General features: G+C 39.5%; 1 protein-coding gene and 1 pseudogene across 1 annotated transcript in view; both read right to left on the bottom strand.

The window, feature by feature from the left end:
• LOC138032761 (deleted in malignant brain tumors 1 protein-like) overlaps nucleotides 1-6197 on the bottom strand; it is a 6643-nt gene extending 446 nt beyond the window's left edge. Inside the window, exons 1-5 of the mRNA XM_068880484.1 lie at nucleotides 5127-6197; nucleotides 4538-4660; nucleotides 3104-3226; nucleotides 1541-1915; nucleotides 1-155 (exon numbers count right to left, since the gene is read on the bottom strand). The exon at nucleotides 1-155 is cut by the window's left edge and continues 446 nt beyond it. Of these exons, the coding sequence (XP_068736585.1) occupies nucleotides 1-155; nucleotides 1541-1915; nucleotides 3104-3226; nucleotides 4538-4660; nucleotides 5127-5301 (951 nt within the window). The 5' untranslated portion in view covers nucleotides 5302-6197. The remainder of the gene's footprint in view (nucleotides 156-1540; nucleotides 1916-3103; nucleotides 3227-4537; nucleotides 4661-5126) is intronic.
• Nucleotides 6198-6903: 706 nt separating this feature from the next.
• On the bottom strand, nucleotides 6904-8950 carry LOC138031964 (uncharacterized; annotated as a pseudogene).
• Between the last annotated feature and the right edge of the window lie 13222 nt (nucleotides 8951-22172).

Here is a 22172-nt window from a genome sequence, read left to right as displayed (position 1 = left end):
AGCACCAGGGAATCCAAGCTGTCTGCATATTACTCTCGCATCGTTAATATCCCAAGTGTCGTCGCAAATTGTACCCCACTGACCGTTGTAGAAAATCTCTACTCTGCCACTTGATTTGGAGCCACCCTTTAGACGGATTGAGCCAGGGCTGATTGCTTTGGATAACGATAATAATAACAATAATATAAGTTGAATGGCTATCAGAAGTACACTGACATTGAAATACGGTCGAAATCATATGTAGTCAAGCTCATTAATTCTTTAGTGAAGGAAGCCAAAAGATCTCCAACATTTACACAGTTGCAGAACAAGTCACCGTCAAAAGTTATATCCTGAAAGGAACGCGTACTACAAAAACTTAGATACTATTGACTGGACATAGGAGATTTGAAACAACCAGGCATGGCAAGAGAGGAATAGGCGCACCGTGTTCAAGTTAGAAACAGCAACAAACTAATAATGGGTACAATGCAATATAAGCAGGTACAAGGAAAGGGGTCGTGGCTCCCATGCCCCTTTGACTCGCTAGCTACACTTTTCAATACACTGCACCCGCACAGTGGTCGCCAACTTTACTCCTGTCGTGATGTTTACCCTCGCTAGTCCTTGTGGCCTTTTGGTTTTGATCGTTAATACGGTGTAACTCTGCGTTGTGAAGAGTGCCTTTTGCTAATAACATATGGTTGTTTTTTATACCGAACGCTTGTTCAGTTGACGGATTAGAAAGATTTAGCATGTCATGTGATCATTAGTGGTTTCACTGTTGTGTTTTTAGTCGAGTATCTCGAGAAAAATGTCGTATGGCATATGTTCGTATTGTTTCAGTTGAACCAGGTATCATTACCCAAAACCTTTGATGATTCCTTTGCGAATACAATTTGCCTGACCTCATTTGAATGGCGTGCCACCACTATGTTACTCTCTCAAATACGGCGCGTCTACTTCTACCGTGCTTTGCCATATCCTAACTTGCTTGTGTCTGTGTTCGTCGTGCTGTCCCTAGATTTTTGTTGTGCTTATTGCTGTTAGGAACTGAGTTTTGACCCCCGCTTTCGATAGCTATGTATTGTACTAACACATCTTTGTTGCTAATGGTAGAATGCCGAAAAGCCGTTCTCTGCAAGTGCTTGAAGAAGAAAAAGTAAAAGTATTATTTGGACTTGGTGGCTGATTGGTGATGCTAATTCTTTTGATTGGTAATTTCCTGTCTTACACCAATCGTGGCAAATCGACACCAACGTGAAGAAGCCCTACCGCCCCCCCCCCCCCCCCTTCCCCTTCCAGCCCCACTTTCCAAAAAATACTGAAAAATAAACAAGCAAAGAAACACAAAAAGACTGTCCGAGCAGAGCAGCGAACTAACGGACTCAATCCACTATGGCGCCAACCATCCGCATTGCTAACAGGCGAATTTTAACACCACCAGTCCATCCCTGCATTCTGACTTTCGTCAGAATGTGAAGGTATACATCAGTTCAATGGATGCGATAAATTTGCGGCTCTATACAGCTATCAGGTCTATGTACGTATGGAGCAATACCTGCGTAACGTGCGACAAATCCACTGTATTGAGTTACGTTATTGGATGTAAAGCGAACGCAGAGTTGATTTGAAGAACTCGTGATAGGCGAAGGAACAGAACTTCCGCTGAATCTCCCAAGCAAAGGGGAGGACGATGAGTTCCCATCGTACACGGTGACGAAATCATATCCACTTTGCGTTTGAAACCGGAAGAAGGTAAGATGAAGCTTGGCGTTTGAAGAAAAATTCCAGAAACAATCCATATTGCTGCTGTACGTTGACTGGACTCCCAATTTGTAGTTTGACCGTATTATTCCGCTTGTATTGCTGACGTCAAGTTCAAGCAAATTACTTGAGCAAGAATATGATACAGTCACCGTTGTTTCTGCGGAGGCTGAGAAAAGGTACATTGACAAAATTGGTGTTTAATATAATAATAATTTTGTTTTTTTTACTTCGAAGACGAAGGAACAATGTGCGGAGGCGCATCTTATGGAACAAGTTAAATATCGAAAGAAAATAAATAAATAAAGCTAGAAAAACAAAATACTGCAAAATAAAAGGGATAAAATGGTTGCTTATGATAACGAGGACGATGATAATGATGACAAAAAAGTGGGACACAGAAATTTGAGCTGTTTTCAAATGAGTATCGTAAAAGAAATACCAAAGTAATTTCTACCATGATCCACAACAGATGCAAACAGCGCAATGAACTAGTCCAAATTTGTAGCAGTTCAATGTAACTTCCTTAAGGCACGCGCAAGTCGTAATTGGTTTTCGTTTTCCGTCTCATTGGTTGATAGACTGGGGCGTAATTTTTAAACCAATCACCAAGCGTAGCAATTGCAATCGGGTAATTACTTTCGACAGTGATTTGAGAACTACTCCAAAATATATCTGATTTCATAAAATGTCACAAATCCCATCCGTAACGCAATCACGACAGCTCCGGTCACAGCAGAATATTTTTAATGCACACTGTTTAATCATTTAAATGTTCTATAAACTTAGTGCTGTCAATACTAACGATATAACAAGGTAAAAATTATGCAGTCAATGAGCCTTTTTTTTTTCTTAACACAACTTGCGCAGCAACAATGTAAGGGTAACAGAATGAACAAGAGAACATCCGTAAAATAAATAAATAAATAAATAAATAAAAAGGAGCAGGGAGACAAGAGACATGTCTCGTAGAAAGACAAAAAACCATTCCATATACATAACGCAATGTACATATGTTGGTCAATATTCAAACCCTCCCCACGCTGAAGTCCAACAGGATAAGGAAAGCGAAACGAAAGTGGTGGAGAAAGAGAAAGAGAAAGAGAGCAAAAAAGGAAAAGGAAATTCACTGGATTGCAAGACAAAAATGAGTTCGAAAGAGTTAAAAAAAGAAGGAATTCAGTTAAAAAGATGAGGAAAATGAAGATGGAAACAGATAAAGATAAAAGTCATTACAATGACGTAATATTCCAAAACGTTTACTGTAACTACCTCTTACTCTACATGTATATTTCCGTCACTCCCTTCTTACTTGTCGAAAATGTTTGTCAGATTGAGCTGCATTTGGTGGTCTTACCTCTGCAAGCTTTTCCGTCCCCAGCGTATCCGGGCTTGCACGTGCACTGGTAGGAGCCAATAGCGTTGTTGCATGTAGCATTCACATGACACACAGGTGAAGAAGCAGTGCATTCATCAACATCTACAACATAAAGGAACAACTTTAACCGCGAGTACAGTAACATGCGATCAATCTCCAAACCCGACCCAGTGAGTTTTGCTTTAAGTGATGGCGTCTCCTAGTCTATTTTAATTAAAATAAAACACAGCAAAATACTGTATAAAAATACAGTGTACCGAGGATGTTTGGATACAGCCAAATTCGCTCAAGAAATATGTGATTCAAATTCGTGTTTTACAGAACTTCTGTTTTCTCCAGGCGTGTTTCCTTAAAATTGAACCTTTTTTAATCTCAGAAACGGAAATTTATTTTATCCGATTTCATAAAATGTCATAAATTGCATCCTTGACGCAATCACGAAAGCTCCCGTCAGAGCAGTGGAATTTAAACGCGACCTGTTTAATAATTCAAATATTCTATTAACTTAGTGCTGTCAATACTAATGCTAACAAGGTAAAAATTATGCAGTCAATGAGCCTTTATTTGTAAAGTGAAACACAACTTGCGCAGCAACAATGTAAGGGTAACAGAATGAACAAGAGAACGCCAGTGTTACGGAGGACGTACGTCTGAGTCCTGCCTAAGACTCGCATTTTTCAATTGTCCTTTTGCCCGTTGCCAAACAACTTTTATCCTATAACAGGAAAAACGTTAAGCACGATTAACATGCAGTCGATCTTCAAACCCACACCTTAAGTTAGATTTCAGTGAGATGGCTTTTGACTTTGTCAATCATAGTCAGAATTTATATGACAGGGCTTTTTTAGAAATCGAATGCCTACAACTATGAAATGATCCATAACCCATCTTTTATGTAGGGCTTAACGTGCAAGAAAAAGATCTCAGTTTGACCCTTAAGGTCCCAGGTGGTGCCCCATGCATGGGCAATACAGTCTGCCGCTAGACATGAGTGAAAGCTGTAAGTGGCTTTGTTGAGGCTGGTGATTAGTAATTTCCTGTCTCACACCAATCGCGACAAATCGACCCAAACGTGAAAAGTTAGAAAACATGCGAGCAGACGATATTATTAGGGAGGTAACTGAGCCAACCGACTGGGTCAACTCGATCAAATGCAATGCCAGAGAAACGCCAGAAGGAAAAAAGAAGGTCAGCCTTGCGTGGGCTCTAATGGCTTTAAACAACAACAGTTGCAGTTCAAACAGTTTAGGACAGTGCCTTTGTACGAAAATGGACGCGTGATCGCGTTCGACTTGCTAGTACCCTTTGCTGTGTCAACCACTGAGAGGAAAAGGTTCCCATGAAGTTGGGGAAGGGTCTCGTCAATACTGCGGCTATAGTAATGCTCACACCGTATGTTCTTATTTAAATTACCTCTGCAGAATGTTCCGTCCCCAGCGTATCCGCGCTTGCAAGTGCACTGGTAGGAACCAAGAGTGTTGTTGCATGCAGCATTTTCATGACACACAGATGAAGAAGCAGTGCATTCATCAACGTCTACAAGGTAAAGCAACAACTTTAATTTAACTGCAATTAGCATGCAGTCCATCTGCTTACCAACACCCCCTCCCCATCCCCCTCCCTTACCCTTTTTTTTTTTGCTTTGAGGGAACTATTAAAACGTAAAAGAAGAGAAAACATGCTCGCAGACGATATTATTGGGGAGGTAACTGAGCCAACCGATTGGGTCAACTCGATCAAATGCAATGCCAGAGAAACGCCAGAAGGAAAAAACAAGGTCAGCTTTGCTTGGGCTTTAATGGCTTTAAACAACAACAGTTGCAGTTCGAACAGTTTAGGACAGTGCCTTTGTACGAAAATGGACGCGTGATCGCGTTCGACTTGCTAGTACCCTTTGCTGTGTCAACCACTGAGAGTAAAAGGTTCCCATGAAGTTGGGGAAGGGTCTCGTCAATACTGCGGCTATAGTAATGCTCACACCGTATGTTCTTATTTAAATTACCTCTGCAGAATTTTCCGTCCCCAGCGTATCCGCGCTTGCAAGTGCACTGGTAGGAACCAAGAGTGTTGTTGCATGCAGCATTTTCATGACACAAGGATGAAGAAGCAGTGCATTCATCAACGTCTACAAGGTAAAGGAACAACTTTAATTTAACTGCAATTAGCATGTAGTCCATCTGCTTACCAACACCCGTACCAGTATTTGCTAGTTGTTTTGTGAATGTCTTTACTGTAGTTTGTCCATATATCTTTTAGCGTCTCTCACTTGATTGATAATACCAGGTGTTTGTGTGCGAATTGATATCTGCCAACTCGAAGTGTTTTTGTGCTGTTGCGACAGAGTGTTTGAGCTGTTGGAGATGGTCAGATTCCTTGAACTGAAATTCTCGCCCAAAATCATCATTTTCACTGAGATCTTGTTTTTCCCTTTGATTGTGTCCATTTTTTTAAAACTTGTTGATGTTCTCGTTGCCAGGTACATAGCCATGATCACGAAACAGAAGGCTTTTAATAAGAGTCTTGTGGACCAGAACACACAAGTCATCTTCATGGACGAAGCCCATGTGAACCTGCTCGATCCAGACGACTGGAAAATTTTGACTCAAGGTGGCCTAACAGCACACGATCGCAAATACAAGAAATCCCACCCGGCGGTCATTCGATGTCCAATGTTCATTACATGTCAGGAAGAGATGAATTTTGGTGAACAGCACAATGCAGCCATGGAGGCCCGTCTTCGCAAGTTTTATTTTAGAAGCCTAAACTCTCCTCCAATTTCAGGGGTGCAGAAGTCACTGAGAGACAACGCAATGGACTGCCTTGTGTGGGCCAGCAATGTCGCAGTCACTCCAGATGACGAACTACCACCTCCGATGCCGGGATCTGATTCAAAGCCACACGAAGTTGATGACGATGAAAAAAAGAGAATCAGAGCCATCAACTTGGACAGTGAGAGCGACCAGGAAACTAGCGAACAAGGAGAGCTAATGGCGGAAGAGGGCACAGATATAGAAGACTTGGGAGAAGAGGAAGCAGTTTCAGACACAGAGTCAACACAGTCAAGAGGATGGGTCAGGACTCTTGAGACAATTTCGAAGCTTCAAGATCTGCAGCCATGCCATAGCCTTAAGAACAGACAACTCGGTCTAATCGCTGCTGGAGTGAAACGCGCCAGAAAGGAAAGGGAAAGTGAAGCCCAGCGAGCTAAAGAGCGTATTCTAGAAGAACAAAGACAACACTGGATCGCCCTCGGCATGATAAGACAAGAAGATGCTCACCTCCTTGAGACGGTGCAGGGCCCTTACCATCCGACAATCGAGCGTTCAAGAGACGAGTACTTTGCCAAAAAGAAAGAAGAAGAACAGAAGATGTTGGAAGAAACGGCGGCCAAATACTACGAGAATGAATGGGTATGGGCCAAAGAAAAGGAGCTTCGACAGTTGCAAGAACAGGAGGACGAAGCGACTGACATGGACGTCAAACGCGCCTTGCAATACATGATAGGAGTCACCGTCGAGGCGCTTAAGTTGCACTTTAAGCGAGATCAGTTACCTGGTCTTTTGAGACTGGTAATAACGGAAAGAAGAAAGAGAGCGATGGACAGGAAGTGGCTGTCTATAGAACAAGCACAACGCGTAACAAGTGTATGGGCGCCCATGCCCTATCCATTTGATGGGTCCGAAGAGCAAGACCAAGAAATTTTCATCACTCCCTCCTGACAAGCATCGACGTCATCAAGAGGCCCGAGCCAACGTGTTCAGGGACGCAATTCCAAAAAAAGGCCAGCCCAGACCAGTACTCCATGGCCAGTTCCAAAGAAGGGAAGAATAACGCACTTCTTTACGCCGAGCCAACAGTGATATTCGAGCTTGTTATGAGTCAAAGTACTAAGATATTATTAGCAATTTATTACCTAGTGTATGATGTACACCAAGTCTCTGCTGAAATGTAAGAATAAATGTCATAACTGGAATTGCTGTATTCACGTCCTGCGTTCGCGACGAATTTGCTAAACTTCCTAAATGCACGTCACAGAAAACGAATTGTTAAAAGCATAAATTTCATGCGATGGAGGGTAAATGTAGGTGACCTGATTTTGCTACGGTTTATTACATTTCGAACTAAATTTTCTGGTCGCACGATTTAAAAGAGAGTTCGGTTTTCGTCCCTTTTGAAAATGAAAATCTGGATCTCTAAGAATAGCTGTCCAATTTCCGAACCCACGATCTAGTCCCATCTTCAAATATTTATCCTCTTCAGAAGTGAATAGTAGAATTTTCCTTCCTCTCAAAGAATCGGGCGTTTTGAAGCATTCTGGCTTTTGAACTTAGAGGGCGTAATGAAAATGTTGTCTTCTTCGGGGGTCGACCCATCGTTATTTTCTTGTTTTTCAGGCAAGGACGCGGATTTGTCTGAAAGTCTTGATCGGAGATCCATTTCTAACTCAGAGCCCTTCTCGCCATAAAGTGATTCCAAATATTCGCGCGCCTTGGTTGCCACCTCTCGGGATCGTTGCTTTTGATAATGCACTCTTGCCACAATAGAACTATGCTTCTGATCCTCGGAGATTGTGCCCTGCGCCTTACTACTAAGTTTCTTGGAGCTAGCCGTCTCCACCATTTGTCGGTAACGAGTAAGGTGAACGTATTTTCCGATCGCGTCAAACACCAATTTGCTCATCAGCTCGCCAAGTTTGTTGTGTTGGCCGCCATTTCTTGTGACTAAGACGTAGTCACAAGTTGGTTTTAGGTTTGGCCGAATATGGTCGATGTAGCCATCTAACACCTGCATGCTTGTGTCGATAAGGAAAAGAGAGTCGAAGCCATATTTTCCAGCGGTTTTAAACACTTTCTGATCGATAAATCCATCGTTGTTCTTTGCTGAGCCCACCATTTCAACAGTTAAATACTGGTAGGTCATTGGACGTGAGCCTTTAACCTTGATAAACAGATATACCGCAAGGAATTTTGTTGCAAAGGACAACTCCAGTGGAGATACTGTACCCGGTTTATCCTTGCATGCTTTGAGAACGTTCTCGTAGCGTGGCAAGTAGCGCTTAACAACCTCCAGAAGCTCTTCTAGTGTGGCCCAATGTCCCTTGGATTCTAAGGTGTCGATGTCGAGTTCATTTGTCCATTGTAATCGCATCATTTTTGAAACTGTTTTACGGACTTTTTTCAGATAGATTTCTGTAGACAACAAACCCCTCAACACAACCTCGGATGCCCCGTTTACTTTTCTGAAATCCATCAGTTCGGCAATGGCGTCTAAATAACCAATGCGCCCCGCGTGCCCAAGTTTCCATTCGTCCTGCATTGTATCAACAAATTTGAAGAGTAGATTAAGTGAGCACAAACTAAAGTCAATTGTGTCCAGAGAAGTTCTTCTTCGTCCTCGCAACAGAATTTTTGAAACTTAAGACATTTGCTAACGATTTGCTTCGCTTGTCGGTCACTCCTGCATCCTCCACCACTCCCTGTTAGCCAAGACAGAAGTTCTTCCACGATTACACTTGAGCGATCAAATGTAGGTACAGATGTTGCTGTGAGTGTTTGACTTGTGTCGTTTTCTTCCTTTTTGGGACTCGTTTCTTCTTGATTGGGGACGTGTTGGGGTATTTCATAAAAAATAAATGAACCAGCCGTGTTTTCTCTTAACGTGTTTTCTGCAACCTCTTTGAGACACAAATCCATCATGGTTACAATCTTTCACTGGACAATGAAACAAACCATCTAAATCGTCTTCTTCCAAGTGAAGCCTCTTCGGTTTTGGAGATGCACTTGGAACTTTTGACCAATTTGTCTCTGTACTTCTTCGTTTGCTCATCTTGAATCTGGAAATCAACGTTTACTTACCCGCGACTTCGAATTTTAAGTATGTTTCTTGGCGGTTTGCGGACCAATCAGTTGGGGTTTTTGCGCTACCTGCCTCAACTTGCCTATTTTCGTATTCTTCTTTTTCTTCCTGGCATTGAAACACAAAAAAAAGGAACAATAAATCTTGATCACCTTGCTAATTGTTCAGAATCAAACCATGTATCATTAACGCGAAATATCCAATTTATTCAAATTCGCCCAGGCCTGCCTAAACACGCCAAGATAGCTAGTCATAAAGACCAGAGAGTATTTTTCAACAAAAACAGAAAAAAAAGAAAACGTTTAAGAATCTTCAAATAAAATCGGAACTTCTCGTGGCTTACAAGGGAACTGTGTTCCTAATTAACGTATAAAGGACCAGTATGATTCGGAACAATGGTGTTCCTTTGTAACACTAATGGGAACTGATAGCAGTTAGATAGGAACAATCGCAAAGCAGAACAGGCTTTATCGGAACAGCTGTTCCTTTTTGTCAAGGACAATGCGATTTTATGTTAAATATTAGGAACAACGAGTTCTTCTTCAATTTAAGGGAACGATTAAAACAGGAACAACTGTTCTCTTTTGTTGTGAAAGAGACCAAAATGAAAAACGGACCGCACAAAAAAAGGGCCTATTGTTCTTTACGAGACAAAAACGGAACATGGAGTTCCTTTTCAATAAACTAATAGGAACTTTGAGGTCCGAATTGCTACGACGAGGAACTCCAGCTCCCAATTAAGCTGTTTTGGTTTCCTAAGAACAAATTTCAACGAGGAACAAAAGTTACTTTAAGTGCTCAGTTTACTTGTTCCCATGTTAATTACAGGAACAAAAGCAAAAACGCGCGGAACACTTGCTCTTTTTTTTAAGTATCATAACTCGGTTTGAAGGCATTGAAATCATGGGAACAATGTAAGTTCATTTACATGCTAGCTTCAAGACGCCTACGACAAGATATCGGGCAAATATAAGTTATATCAGGCCAAATTTTTGGGTGTCATTAATTTTGGGAAACGTATATGATGATGATGATGATACAGAAGAGGGATAGGGGGGAGGAGAAAGGGGCCCAGTTGTTCGAAAGCCAATTAACTTATTCCAGGATTAGCGTAAACTTTTCTTGGTGAACGTTTCTTTTGTTCATTTTTGTTTTTCAATATTGACTTCTTCTAACAACAACAATATTCATTACAACCCTTGACATTAGGATTAAACAATACAATTCCCACCCAAAAATAGCATAGCTAATCGCGTTGGGTGGGAGCAAAAATAAATAACATAGAAAATTCCAGACATTACAAAAGACAAATGAAATTCAATAAAATTATGTTGTAAACACAAGTACACAAGTAATAAACGGGGGAAAATAAAAGAACAAATTTATGATTAACACTAAAATTATAAATTAGGTAATAACGCAATAAATCTATAAGGTAACATCATGAGAGAGGGAACGTACATACGATTACAACTACATTAAAGTACAGAGAACAGAAAACGAAAGTTGGGGTAGAAGAAACAAAGTTTTGCCGAATTTCAGCATTGAACTTCATTTGGGAGTAGAGAAATGAACTCCTTGGCTAATTTTTTAATCGCGGATTAACGTTAATCTGCTTTTGAACAACCGGGCCCAGGAGGATAACAATTGATTATGATCAAGAGAGGAAAAGGAAAGAGAGCGGATCCCCGTGCCCCATCACAGTTATTAAAATCTATATTAGTTTCGCAAAGCTATTTTAAGTTCTCGTTCCCAATGTCGCGCGGTTAGATAATCAGGGCCTTGGAGAGATCGGGGGTGAGATTTTTCCGCTGTGTCATGTCCATGACGCGTCCAAATATTGCAGCTAGAGGTATGTGATCACGTCTTAGTAGCGTGTTTTGTTAAGAGTAGTTTGAGCGGAATGAGTATTCGAGAAAAGATTCGTCAGTTCCTGAAAAGAAAAGGAACTTAAAGTATGGAGGAATCTTCCAGTAAAAAAAGATACTAATGTGGAAGAGAAAGTGAGATATTTACTTCATATTTTATGTTTTTATTTTATCATTAGAACTGGCCAATCAAAAATACCTGTGTAGTTGAACTATGCGACCGGGAAATTTGAACTCAAGTACAAGTTATTCTGAAATTCATCTAGTAACGGGGTAACTTGGGTTCATACTACGATCATACTTTTGCCTCTGGTTTTCATACAAGTCTGTTTCGTACAGGACGTTTAGTTTGTCCTGCACTCATCAGTGTGTAACCAAGAGTGATTTTATTCGTTGAAGATTACCGTTTTTTAGTCATACATGGCCGTTCGTGTTGCACGCTCCTATTTACCTAACGTTCTTCAATAGGTATTTCTCATTGTGTCTACAACAACACTCAATAAGCGCAACGAGTTGATTAGTAAATGTAGACACAATGAGAAATACCTATTGAAGAACGTTAGGTAAATACGAGCGTGCAACACGAACGGCCATGTATGACTAAAAAGCGGTAATCTTCAACGAATAAAATCACTCTTGGTTACACACTGATGAGTGCAGAACAAACTAAACGTCCTGTACGAAACAGACCTGTATGAAAACCAGAGGCAAAAGTATGATCGTGTCCTGATTATTCATTCATGGGACGTGGGTTCAAATCCCGCTCAGGGCAATTCTTCATGTTTTTCATTCGCTATAATTAATCAGTTGATTAACGGGATGGGTTTCATTTCATTTCTTCATTCTACGGTATATATATATATATAGATATATATACGATCCAGCTTCATAGGAGTTGTAGTAGCTCAGCATGCGAATCCGACCGGTGTTATGGAGGAGGTAGGTGCTTTAGATTCACATTTTTCAATTGTCTCTTCGAACTTTGCCAGGCAACTTGTATCCGAAAAAACGGTATAACTTAAAGTGCGATTAACATGCGATCGATCTCTGGATCCGCACCCTGAGTTTTGCTTTAAGTCCAACCTGATAATGAAAGCGAAAAGAAAGAGGTGGAGAAATAAAAATGAAGAAGGGAAAGAGAAAGACAAACGGCATTCACTGGATTACAGGAGAAGAAGGAGTAAACAATGGAGGTTAAAAGAAGAACAAGGAATTAAGTTAAAAGATGAAGAAGATGAAGATGAAAATATAGTCAGATAAAGATAAAGGTTATAAAAGCAGATAAGAGTGAAGAAAGCCAGTAAAAGGGAATCCGAGATAAGCAATGGAATGAGGATTAATACGAAACTGTGGATGAAAATCAAAACGGTGTTCGAGATAGAGAAAAAGACGAATGTTATTGTAAATAAATATTCTTACGTGGGCATGAAGATGGAGATGAAGAAGGAGACGGAGAAAAAGATGAAAGAAGATTGAATTTATTCTTACCTTCGGTTTTCATATCGCAAAATGCAAGTACTGGAATCCCCGGTTTTATTGAAGACATCCAGTATTTGCCGTTGGGGGCTCTTTCTTCACTCATCTTTATTTCCTTGCAGGACTCGGCTGCTAGTTCAGAGATGGAGCCTAGTTGAACTGAAATTTAGAAACTTCCATTATTTCTTTATCTTTGTTTTAGCTGTCTTTTGCATGCAACATACCTTGTTAAATTCCATGCACTTACCTCTGTTCATGTATTTTCCAAAATAATATCTGTCTGCATCAGGAATAAAATCCTCTGGTCTGGCTTCTTTGGTGCGGTCGCTGAATTCGCACATATGGAGGGAAATCACAAAGTTGAAACTTTGGCAACGATCATCTTTCAGGCAGGCCGAAAGGCAATTAAGTCCAATATTGGCCATAACTGTTTGATAGATGTGTCCTTGCAACATCCATCCCAAGATGGACTCCTCAGATCCAACTACAGGGCACTGCTGAGTCTCCGTTTTGTTGATAATTTGACAAATGACAACAAAAATTGAGAACACGAACAGGGTTTTCATGTTTTTGGCGACAATCGCTGCATAACTTTTCCACATGTCTAAAAAGGAATTCAAAAGTATTTGCATAGATTGAAACTTGATCTCTTTACCCTCTATAAATTCTGCAAATCAATTTGATTTTGTTTGTATATTCATCTAAATTTTGTGGCCTTAAAGATTTACTTAAAACTTTCTCTAAAACCACCCTTTCGCGAGTCATATACCATGGCTGTTATACCAGCTATAAAAGGCATAGAATTGTGATACCGAATTCGAAAGGAAAATTATAGCATAAACAAAGTAGGCACACTAGATAAAGGTAAAAATAAAGTCACTTTATTTAACGAAATGTTACGCGTACGAATGTTACGAAACTGGTATCCATGGACGCCGACGGTGCGCCCTTTACCATCCTCTGTCAGTGCTCCGTTTTACGGATATTTAAAGCTATAGTTACACGGATCAAAGAAAGTCGAAACAGACGTTGAACTCACCGAGGATCGAACTGGAACCTCTTGCTCCGAAAACCGCTCACTAACAAACTGAGCTATACATGCTCCTCTGATTGGTCAATTACCCATTTATTATTTGCCCATTGGTGAAAGTTTATGACGAAAACACGGACACGTGCGCCGGTAAAAAAAAGATGATTTTTTCGTCAAAATACAATAATGGCCGACCAGTCTATCGCCGAAAATGGTAAAAAATCTTCGCAGGTTTATGGAAATAAGACTTTAACTCGTTAGTGTGTATTTTACAAGACCCATGGTAATGCGATTTGCAGACGAGTTAGTGAGCGAGGAGCATTCGAAGAAGAATAAGGATCTGAATAAGGATTTGACATGATTTGTGCTAATTGCTGATTTCAATTTACAGTGTCCCCAATTAGTGCTTCAGCGCTAGAACGACTGGACACTTAAATAAAGTTACTTTCCTTTCCTTTCCTTTCCTTTCCTTTCTCACAAACTGTCATAGTATGTTTTCGTTACGGTTGAGTGTGTACTATCGAGTTATACTTGCACTTATTAAGAGGTTTGCTAAGCTCTCAGCTGGCGACCATTGTCTCGTGCAACTGTTACGCTTCTTTCGTGGTTAGCAACCTTCCGCGTGCAAGTAACTCGATAGTATACGCTTAACCGTTTACTTTTTGTTAAGTTCTTAACTAATTTAGGTTATTATCAACTGGTTGAAAACATGAGTCTGCAAAGTCCCATAAAACTAATTAACTTTTCTGGATTTATATTTATAGCCATGTGGCTTACAATATCTCATTTTAAAGGTCATAAAATAGGCTTTTCCGTGAAAAAAAATATATTCAGCATAAAAACCAAGGAACTTTCTGAAAAAATAACCGTAAGTACCAAAATTTGCGCAAAAATATTTCAAAATATTTGAGGAAAAGGGAGAACAAATAAAAATTACGTGTTCTGGCACAAAAAGTTGAAAAAGAAGAGTTAACCAATAATCCATCAATTTTGGCTAAAAAAGAATCATCCGTGAATTTTTCCGATTTTTTTAATTACACGTGTCAACACCTTTCATTTCTCTATGGCGACAAACAATGGCAATTGTGTTTTTGCATAATTAATTAGCTTCGGGCTGTTCAAAACCATTTTAATCCAAACTTTCCGAATTATGAAATTTTCATTCATGAGAGTTTAGGGATAGTACTATTCATGATAGTCCTGACAAGAGTATTCTACAAAGTTTTGAAATCGAGGAAAGTAAAACTGAAGAAACTGAGAAGCAATTTAACTTACGTTTGGATGTTCTCCTATTTCTGAAACTCTATACTTCAGAAAGGCTTCCCCGCGTCCCCAAGTCCCCGCGTACCCTGTCCCCACGTCTCCGTCCCACCTTTCGACAAAGCCCTCCAATTTGGCTCACTTCACGGGCAAAAAATTGGAGCCTGTTTCATTGCTTTGACAACTCACGGGCGTAGCTAAGGGGGGTCACACTGTGTCAAAGAGAGGGTACTCACCAGATCGTCATGTGAGTTCTTGTAGGTTGTTTGCTTTACAAAAGGCCTAAATAGAGGAAGGGGTGGGGGGGTCACAGGCACTCATGGACCCACTCCTGGCTACGCCCTTGCAATTAAGACTATAACCTTTAGAATAAGCGGTGTCCCTTCTGTGATTCTTTGAAATAAATTTGGGGGTAAACTTAACGCGGAGTTTTAAGAGCGCCAAATGTAACTGCAACTCACAACCAAAACATGACCGTCTAATCTTTGCCGAATGTATTACATTCAATCACCACATCAAAAATAACACGTTTTCAGAGATTTTCTACAAGTTGTTTATCACAAAATCACCTAATTATACGAAAAATACAATGGTGATCCGTCGAATACAAAAATATTTTTTCGCCAGTGCAGATTTTTTCCTCCTTTTTTTTTCTTCAATACCCGTTTCCATTTTAGTCTTTTGTTGTAGTCTTTACTGCTGATATTCTCAAAGCACTTCCCTTTCGGTGTATGTTATCGTTGCTATAGAAACGACGACTATACTTCAACCACATCACCTGTATTCGACTGGTTAACCCATTGACAGCAGGGAGCGATTTTTGAGCGTTAAAAGAATTTTATCTTCATTTCTGAATTGTCAATACATCGTTTAACGTTGCCTTTACAATTTCAAACGGCGTCCTTGTCATCAACTCATAGGATCCATTTTAGCCTTGTTTCATTATTCATCGGTAAATATTTAATAACTGCTAGACAAACTCATCATTTTCAGATCTGAAAGAAATTAATAATTTAAACTTGAAGGCAACATTCTTTTGTAGGGGTCTAAATAATTATCTTTTCTCCTTACAAGTTTCACGCGAAAAATAAAAAGCATTTTCCCAACTGTTTTTCCCCCCAAAAGATTTGAGTTTATATTTAAAGAATATATCATTTTAAAGCTAAGAAATAAGCTTTCCTGTAAAAAATACCACTTGAGCTTAAAGGTTCGCGAGGTTTTGAGTACCCACAAACCAAGCACATCCCATGTCGCGAAATGTCGCGAAATGGTTTTAGCTGTATATATGTCGTAAACAATAGCGGTCTGGAACCTAGACTGTGAAAAATGATCTGCAGCAGTACGTGTCTGGACATGAGGAAAAGTAATGGCTAAAACAGCAATAGCTTCTCACTACTAATACTGACATTAAGGGAAGGCTTTAGCTCTTGAATGAACAAGTCTCTTAATTTTGCAGTGAAAATCAGTTTTTCCGGAGGCTAAAATGTCAAAGTGATCCCATTTAATGTCGTGGCCAGTGGTTTTCACATGATCAGCAATGGCTGATGAATGGTCACTTTTAGCTAGGGCCTTGAAATGTTCTGTTTTTCTGTCGTGGAGTCTTCGTCAGTTCCAGCAGACAGCTTTATAGACGACCTTGGACCTCTGAGATCGGTTCAAGCGATCTTTGTATGGAAAAAAGGAGTTGATGCGGCGTGTGTTTTGGAATATCATCTTGAGATTTACGAAAGAGTAGAAATTGTATACGCAGGACTTCAGACGTTTCGTGACTTGGTTACTGTGAAGACCTAAGTAGGGTAACACGATTAAGATATCGTTTTTGGGGACTGTAGCTTGAACTGGGTTATTTGATTTGTTTTTATTTTTGTTCAATACATCGTTAATGTTGAACGTGATAACGCCTTGAGGGTAACCATTTTGCAACAGGAGCTTTCTCAGATCTTTAATAGCGGCCTGTAATAAAGATGGTGAGGAGCAAATTCGGAAGCATCGATAGGTGAGAGTGCGGATGAGGTTGATTTTGTACTTGCGAGGTGTGAATGAATCCCACTTGGTGTAAAGGCCTGTGAATGTCTTCTTCCGGTAGACAGATGTAGAGAAAATGTTGTCAGGGCAGCGTTTGAGAAGGATGTCTAAAAATGGAATCTTATTGTCTTCTTCGAATTCAAGAGTAAATTTAATGCTGTCGTGTCGACTATTTAGAAAACTTAAAAACTCATTAGCATTGTCCTTGCTGTCAAACATGGTGAAGGTGTCATCTACATATATATCTGAACCAAAGTGAAGGACAGAATCTGCTGTTCCAGACCCCTACTGTTTACGATATATATATAGTTTTTAAAATTGTAACGGTCACTTTTGAAAATGTGTGTTGGTTTTAGCTGTTTTTCTGTGTACAAGGCGTTCGCGAAAAATTTTTTGCTAAAGGAGAAAACGTTATTTATGTACAAAAAAACGTGAGAGGAATGGGACGCAACACGAATTATTGATACATTTTTGAAGTACTATAATGTACTATAATCGGAGCCCACACCTGTCATCTAAAATGATGGTGAGGTTTGTCTTCAGCGATCGATCCCATATGATCCAATAGCAAAACAATTTCGCTCAGTGTAAAATCATTGTTTGTTACACACAATTTACATCCACTGTTCGTGAGTTCTTAAATACACCTTGACTTCCCTACTTTAGTTTACTATGTGATAAATACTTGGAAAGCGGAAAACTGGAAAGAGAGGTGAAGGCTGAAGTGACTCTTTTGTCATTTTATTCCATACTACAGAACCTAATTCCACGCTACTTTTCAATATTTTGTATCAGAAAAATGTTCTTCCCCAAGTTGAAGTAAGATCCAACTTTCTTCCCATTTGTTCCCATGGACACTTAAATTTGTTTTTGTCCCTCTTTTTTCATGAATTGATGATCTTGGAGAAATTTAACTTTAGGTAAAATCGGTATTTCTTGAACAGTCATGTAAGAAGACCAAGTGAAACTAAAAGAGTTTTATGTATCACTCGCTCTGACATTCTAATTTCCTTTACGTGAGGAGCTTAACTTGGGTCAGGAATGTGGGTCCCCGCTGTTAAGGTAAAAAAAAATTACCAAAATCTCAGTGGGAGTTGTAACAAGACTCACACTAAAAAGGCAGAGCAAGAGACAAAGGGAGAGAGAGGTGTTAATCTCGACACATTTGTTGGGCCCACTTCGTCATAAAGTTTTTAACGACGACAAATATCTCAAATTACTTTAAATTAATTTTGAGTGACGTGTCAAAGTAGTCCAGAGGCAAAATAAATCAATCTGAAATATTTTCTAAAACACGGTTTACAACGGCCAGCATCATGCAATTAAAAAATGGAAAATTATTTCTTTATTCTCTTTATTTCAAATTAATTTAAACACAGGCAAATTATATCTTAACTTTCAGGCTACCGAGATGCAACTTGTTTTGCCTGGCATACACTTTTCTCAACAGCAACGGTGAATCGTTTTTTTTCTCTGTATTTGTTAATTTAAAAACTGGCAAATTATTTCTTAACTTTCAGGCTACCGAGATGCAACTTGTTTTGCCTAGCATACACTTTTCTCAACAGCAACGGTTAATTGGTTCTTTTTTGATTTTAAAGCAATCCATTTTTAAGTTTTATACTTGTGGAACTCGATAACTGAGACCGGAAAAATACTCAACAGCTATTACACCTTCGAACATCTGCTTCCCTAATTCTCCGGTTAAACATGAAACGTTAGTGATGTATTGGTGTATTTGTTAATTTAAAAACAGGCAAATTATTTCTTAACTTTCAGGCTACCGAGATGCAACTTGTTTTGCCTGGCATACACTTTTCTCAACAGCAACGGTGAATTGTTTTTTTTCTCTGATTTTAAAGCAATCCATTTTTAAGTTTTATACTTATGGAACTCGATAACTGAGGAATAAAACTCAACAGCTATTACACCTTCAAACATCTGCTTCCCTAATTCTTTGGTTAAACATGAAACGTTAGTGATGTATTGGTGTCTTTGTTATTTTAAACACAGGCAAATTATTTCTTAACTTTCAGGCTACCGAGATATAACTCGTTTTGCCTTTCATACACTTTTCTCAACAGCAACGGTGAATTGGTTCTTTTCTGATTTTAAAGCAAACCATTTTTCAGTTTTATACCTATGGCACTCGATAACTGAGGAATAAAACTCAACAGTTATTACATTTTCGAACCTCTGCGTTCCTAATTCTCCGGTTAAATATGAGGCGTTAGTGATGTATTGGTGTATTTGTAAATTTAAACACAGGCAAATTATTTTGTCAGTTAACTTTCAGGCTACCGAGATGCAATTTGTTTTTCCTGGCATACACTTTTCTCAACAGCAACGGTGAATTGGTTCTTTTCTGATTTTAAAGCAAACCATTTTTAAGTTTTATACTTATGGAACTCGATAACTGAGGAACTGGGAAATTTAGAATGCGCAATCGAGCTGTGTAAAATTTCGTTCCGGGCTAATTGATTTCCCAGCATGTAACAGGGAGGCACATTCAATATCAATCACAGACTTATCAATTTCCTGCTATCATGATACCCTGATATCATGAAATTGAACCTAACAGCAATTATTTTACCTCAACGTTTGAGCGTGAGCCTGTATACCCATAAAAGTTGGCGAAAGCGGCGAATTTGGAAAATATGGCGCAAATGACAATTTTGCCACAATCGTCAACGAGGCAAAGCACAAAGCAGTGAAGGGGCCCCATAAAAGTTGGCGAAAGCGGCGAATTTGGCAAATATGGCGAAAATGACAATTTTGCCACAATCGTCAACGAGGCAAAGCACAAAGCAGTGAAGGGGCCCCATAAAAGTTGGCGAAAGCGGCAAATTTGGCAAATATGGCGAAAATGACAATTTTACCACAATTGCCAAAAACAATTCACAAAAACTTGAAATTTAGTCCCATGTAGGACGTGAGCATTTGGCGCTAGCATGTTGTTCACTCCAGCAATGTAAACAGAGTAGGAAGAGTGTTTTCCAGTATGGCCAGTAAGCTTCAAAATGTGTTCAACATCACAACTCATCAGGTAGAGTAATCTTTTAGTTAACGTTGCCCTTAAGACAAATAGTGTGAAATATTTTCAATATTCAAATTTTGAATTTTATTTTTTACACCAACATTAATTTCTTTAGAGTAGGGTTTAGTAAGAATCAAATGTGTATTTTCTGTGGAGCTGAGCCTGAAACGTTATATCATTTGCTCTATACCTACCTCTACTCCAGTGACTTCTGGAATAGTTTTATAATGTTTTGCAAAGCACTGATGAAAGAAAAAAAATAGCATTTCCTTGAAAGATGTTGTGGTTGGCGTCTTGCAGACACGGTGATGCCCCTTACTCAACTATTTTCTTCTGATTGCAAAGCTCTATATATGGGACTGCAGAATGAACCTGCTTATTCCTAACATTACTGGCTTAAACTAAAGGTTCGAATTAAATATGACACTTAATTCAGTTCATAAGTCGTTCTAGTCGAAAGAAAGGCATCTTTAAAAACAAATCGGAGGGCCTCGATATTCTGGTGTAAAAGTTAATTCTTACCTTGCTGTCGGTGTGATGCGTATAATCAGCATTTCAACATGTAATCATTGTTTTGTTTTTTAATTCTCTTACTTTAATTTGTAGTGCATCAAAGGTATTGAAACGTGTCAAATGATGACAATTAAAAGAAAAAAGGGAAGTGTCTTGATCACGTTTAGTTAGAACAAAAGATGCTAATTGACGACAAGTTCCCCTTTTGCGTCAGCAGGTTTTCCTCATGCTTGCTTTGATATTAAGAGGTGTCCTAGCCTTGAGCCACGATGCCCTACTCATTCGTTTAACATTTTATATAATTTTTCGCTGTGCTCGAGCTTGCAAAAGGTGAAAGGTGGGAAGTGGGCATTCGACGAGAAAAGTTAAAATTCCTCAAACATTCACACCGTTCATACCAATTTTAAACCGGTTAAGAGTTTAATTATTCGTCCAAAGAGATCTGTGCAGAGGTTTCCTTTCCTTCTCGCTCTGCCAAACAGGGTGATAAATAACAGTGATATAGTATTATTCACGGTAGAGTTGCTATTTTCAGATATAATTCCTGTTTGTCAGAACTAGGCGCGCACGGAATACATTTTTCCAGCAGTGGGATGGCTTACTGCATGCTGTCCACTGTTTTTAGCTGGGAAAGACCCATTTTACGTTTAATAACTCTGTAATATATACTAGATTTAGCCAAGCCTAAAAGCGGAAATCCCGTTCCTAACCACAGAAACCAATATAGTGTATGTGGAAATAATCATTCTTCTGCACAAAGTACAAAATTAGTTGTCATTAGTGTATACATTTTCTCCCAGAAAAATTGGGTAGGGGTGTGCAGCCCGCTTCCCAAAACCCTTACCCAATTTATGACCAAAATCTGAGATTTTCCCTACCCTATTTATGACCTGACCAAAAATTTGATACCCAATTTATGACCTGACCCTTAAATCAATACCCTGGTGCAGACATGCCTTATAATTATTTCCCTAGTTCAGACCAATGTTAAAGGCAATGTTTATCTGCTTTTATTAGGTAGGTTATATGATAAAGAAGTAGCTTCTAAATAAAAAACGAATTCAAGACTAGAGTGCAAAAATGGATACCCTATTTATGACCAAAATGGCGGAAAATAGACCAAAATCGATACCCTATTTATGACCAAAACGGCTGAAAAACCCTGCCCTTTGGGGCCGCACATACCTATATAGCCCATATAAGGGAGTATCCCCTGCCCCCGGGACCTTGTAAATACTTTCGGAAACACAAATGGTAAGTAAGCATCATTATTTATCCTGGTATTTTTAGAGCAGCTAGTAGCTAATATCTCCGAGCATCGAACAGAACAACTTTTAAGAATCCCAATTGGCCCGAGGCAAAACCAGTTGGCTATTTATGGGCTTTTCAGGGCCAATGAAACACAACGAACGGAACAGAACAACAACATCAACAACAAAAACTGTTAAGAATCCGGAGTGGGCGGAGGCAAACCAGTTGGCTATTTATACGTGCAGTCAGGAAATTGAACCAGGGACTACCAGAAACAAATTCAACCAGTGACCAGATCGAGTCTTGAACCCGGGATCTCCGGATCTTAAGGCAAGCGCCCTAACCACTGAGCTGCACTGCCTACTAAACGCGGTTATCTTCAATATTCTCTAACAGCGGCTGCTGGTTGCGGACTGAGTCTGTCAATGCCTCATTGTCTGGCAAATCCTTTCTCGGAAAACTGCATGTGTGGCTGTGCAATCGACAAATTGTTTACCTGAATGAAACCGTCCATTCTCGACTCTTTTAATAATCAAACCAAAGGATTTTCCTTTAGTCACTTTCTGGCTCCTTTGTGAGAAAACAGCCTTGAGACAAAGACGGAGAAAAGCTTTCTCTTAGAACGGTCTAACGCTTGATTGCACCGCCTGTGATGTGCACCGTGGCATATGACAAGATTATGTACTATCGCCCCTACCGTAAGTATTTAAGTATTTCGCAATTAGTCCATCG

Source organism: Montipora capricornis, chromosome 14, assembly GCF_036669925.1.
Source record: "Montipora capricornis isolate CH-2021 chromosome 14, ASM3666992v2, whole genome shotgun sequence".
Taxonomy (NCBI): Eukaryota; Metazoa; Cnidaria; class Anthozoa; order Scleractinia; family Acroporidae; genus Montipora; species Montipora capricornis.
The sequence above is the reverse complement of the archived record's forward strand: the minus strand, read 5'-3'. Positions and strand labels throughout refer to the sequence as shown.